At 43.7% G+C, this 839-nt stretch overlaps 1 protein-coding gene across 1 annotated transcript; it reads left to right on the plus strand.

Moving 5' to 3' along the window:
• Positions 1 to 14: 14 nt before the first annotated feature.
• LOC111787033 lies at positions 15 to 803 on the plus strand. Its single transcript, XM_023667201.1, has one exon. The coding sequence runs from the start codon at positions 60 to 62 to the stop codon at positions 780 to 782; it is 723 nt and encodes a 240-aa protein (XP_023522969.1). The 5' UTR covers positions 15 to 59; the 3' UTR covers positions 783 to 803.
• Positions 804 to 839: the final 36 nt, after the last annotated feature.

Below are 839 nucleotides of genomic sequence, written 5' to 3' on the forward strand. Positions count from 1 at the left end.
CATCTTCATCTTCATCTTCATCTTCATCTTCATCTTCATCTCTCCTTCCAATTTGAACAATGACTGATAACAATCATGTCGCCATTCAACTCGATCGAGTTCCAAGCACTGACAAAGGAGCCCGTCGCGTCGCCTTCTCCGATTCCCTCCCCAAACACCGCTCCACATCCCTCCGCGCCACCAAATTCGTCTTCTCCCATCTGCTCGCCTTCTGCGCTTGGATTTGCCTGGCCGTGTTCGGAATCGCCATCACTCTTCTCATCCTCGGCGTAATCTTCGTGTCATTCCTCCAATCCGGTTTGCCTGAAATCACCGTCAAAATGCTCGATCTCTCCAAAATCCAGATTCAAAACTCCACAAATCAAAATGTCGCCGTCCTAAACACAAAGGTACGTATGGCGATCGATATAAAGAACAAGAACGAGAAATTGGAGTTGAGTTATAGCGATCTTAATATGAAATTAGTATCAGAAAACATCGAATTAGGCAGGAATGTGATACCTAGTTTCTCTCAAGAACCTGGAAACACTACATCGTTAAATGTAACGCTGAATGTGGATCGAGATTCAATAGATCGAGACAGTATATCGCTGCTTGAAGATGACAGAAAAAAGGCTCAAGTGGTTGTGAAGATCACGATGGTTGGTTCGGTTGGATTTCATCTTGGGATATTCAAGCTCAACAAGGTGCCGATCCATGTGACCTGTAATTTTCAGCAATATCTTCTTCTTTATCGCGTCAAGGAGCCGCCGTGTAGTATTACAATGTTTCCTACCAGGTGATTGAACACGAAACAGCTATGATTCTTCTCAGCTAGAACAATTTCTTTCTTCTTTCTT

Source organism: Cucurbita pepo, unplaced genomic scaffold, assembly GCF_002806865.2.
Source record: "Cucurbita pepo subsp. pepo cultivar mu-cu-16 unplaced genomic scaffold, ASM280686v2 Cp4.1_scaffold004307, whole genome shotgun sequence".
Taxonomy (NCBI): domain Eukaryota; kingdom Viridiplantae; phylum Streptophyta; class Magnoliopsida; order Cucurbitales; family Cucurbitaceae; genus Cucurbita; species Cucurbita pepo.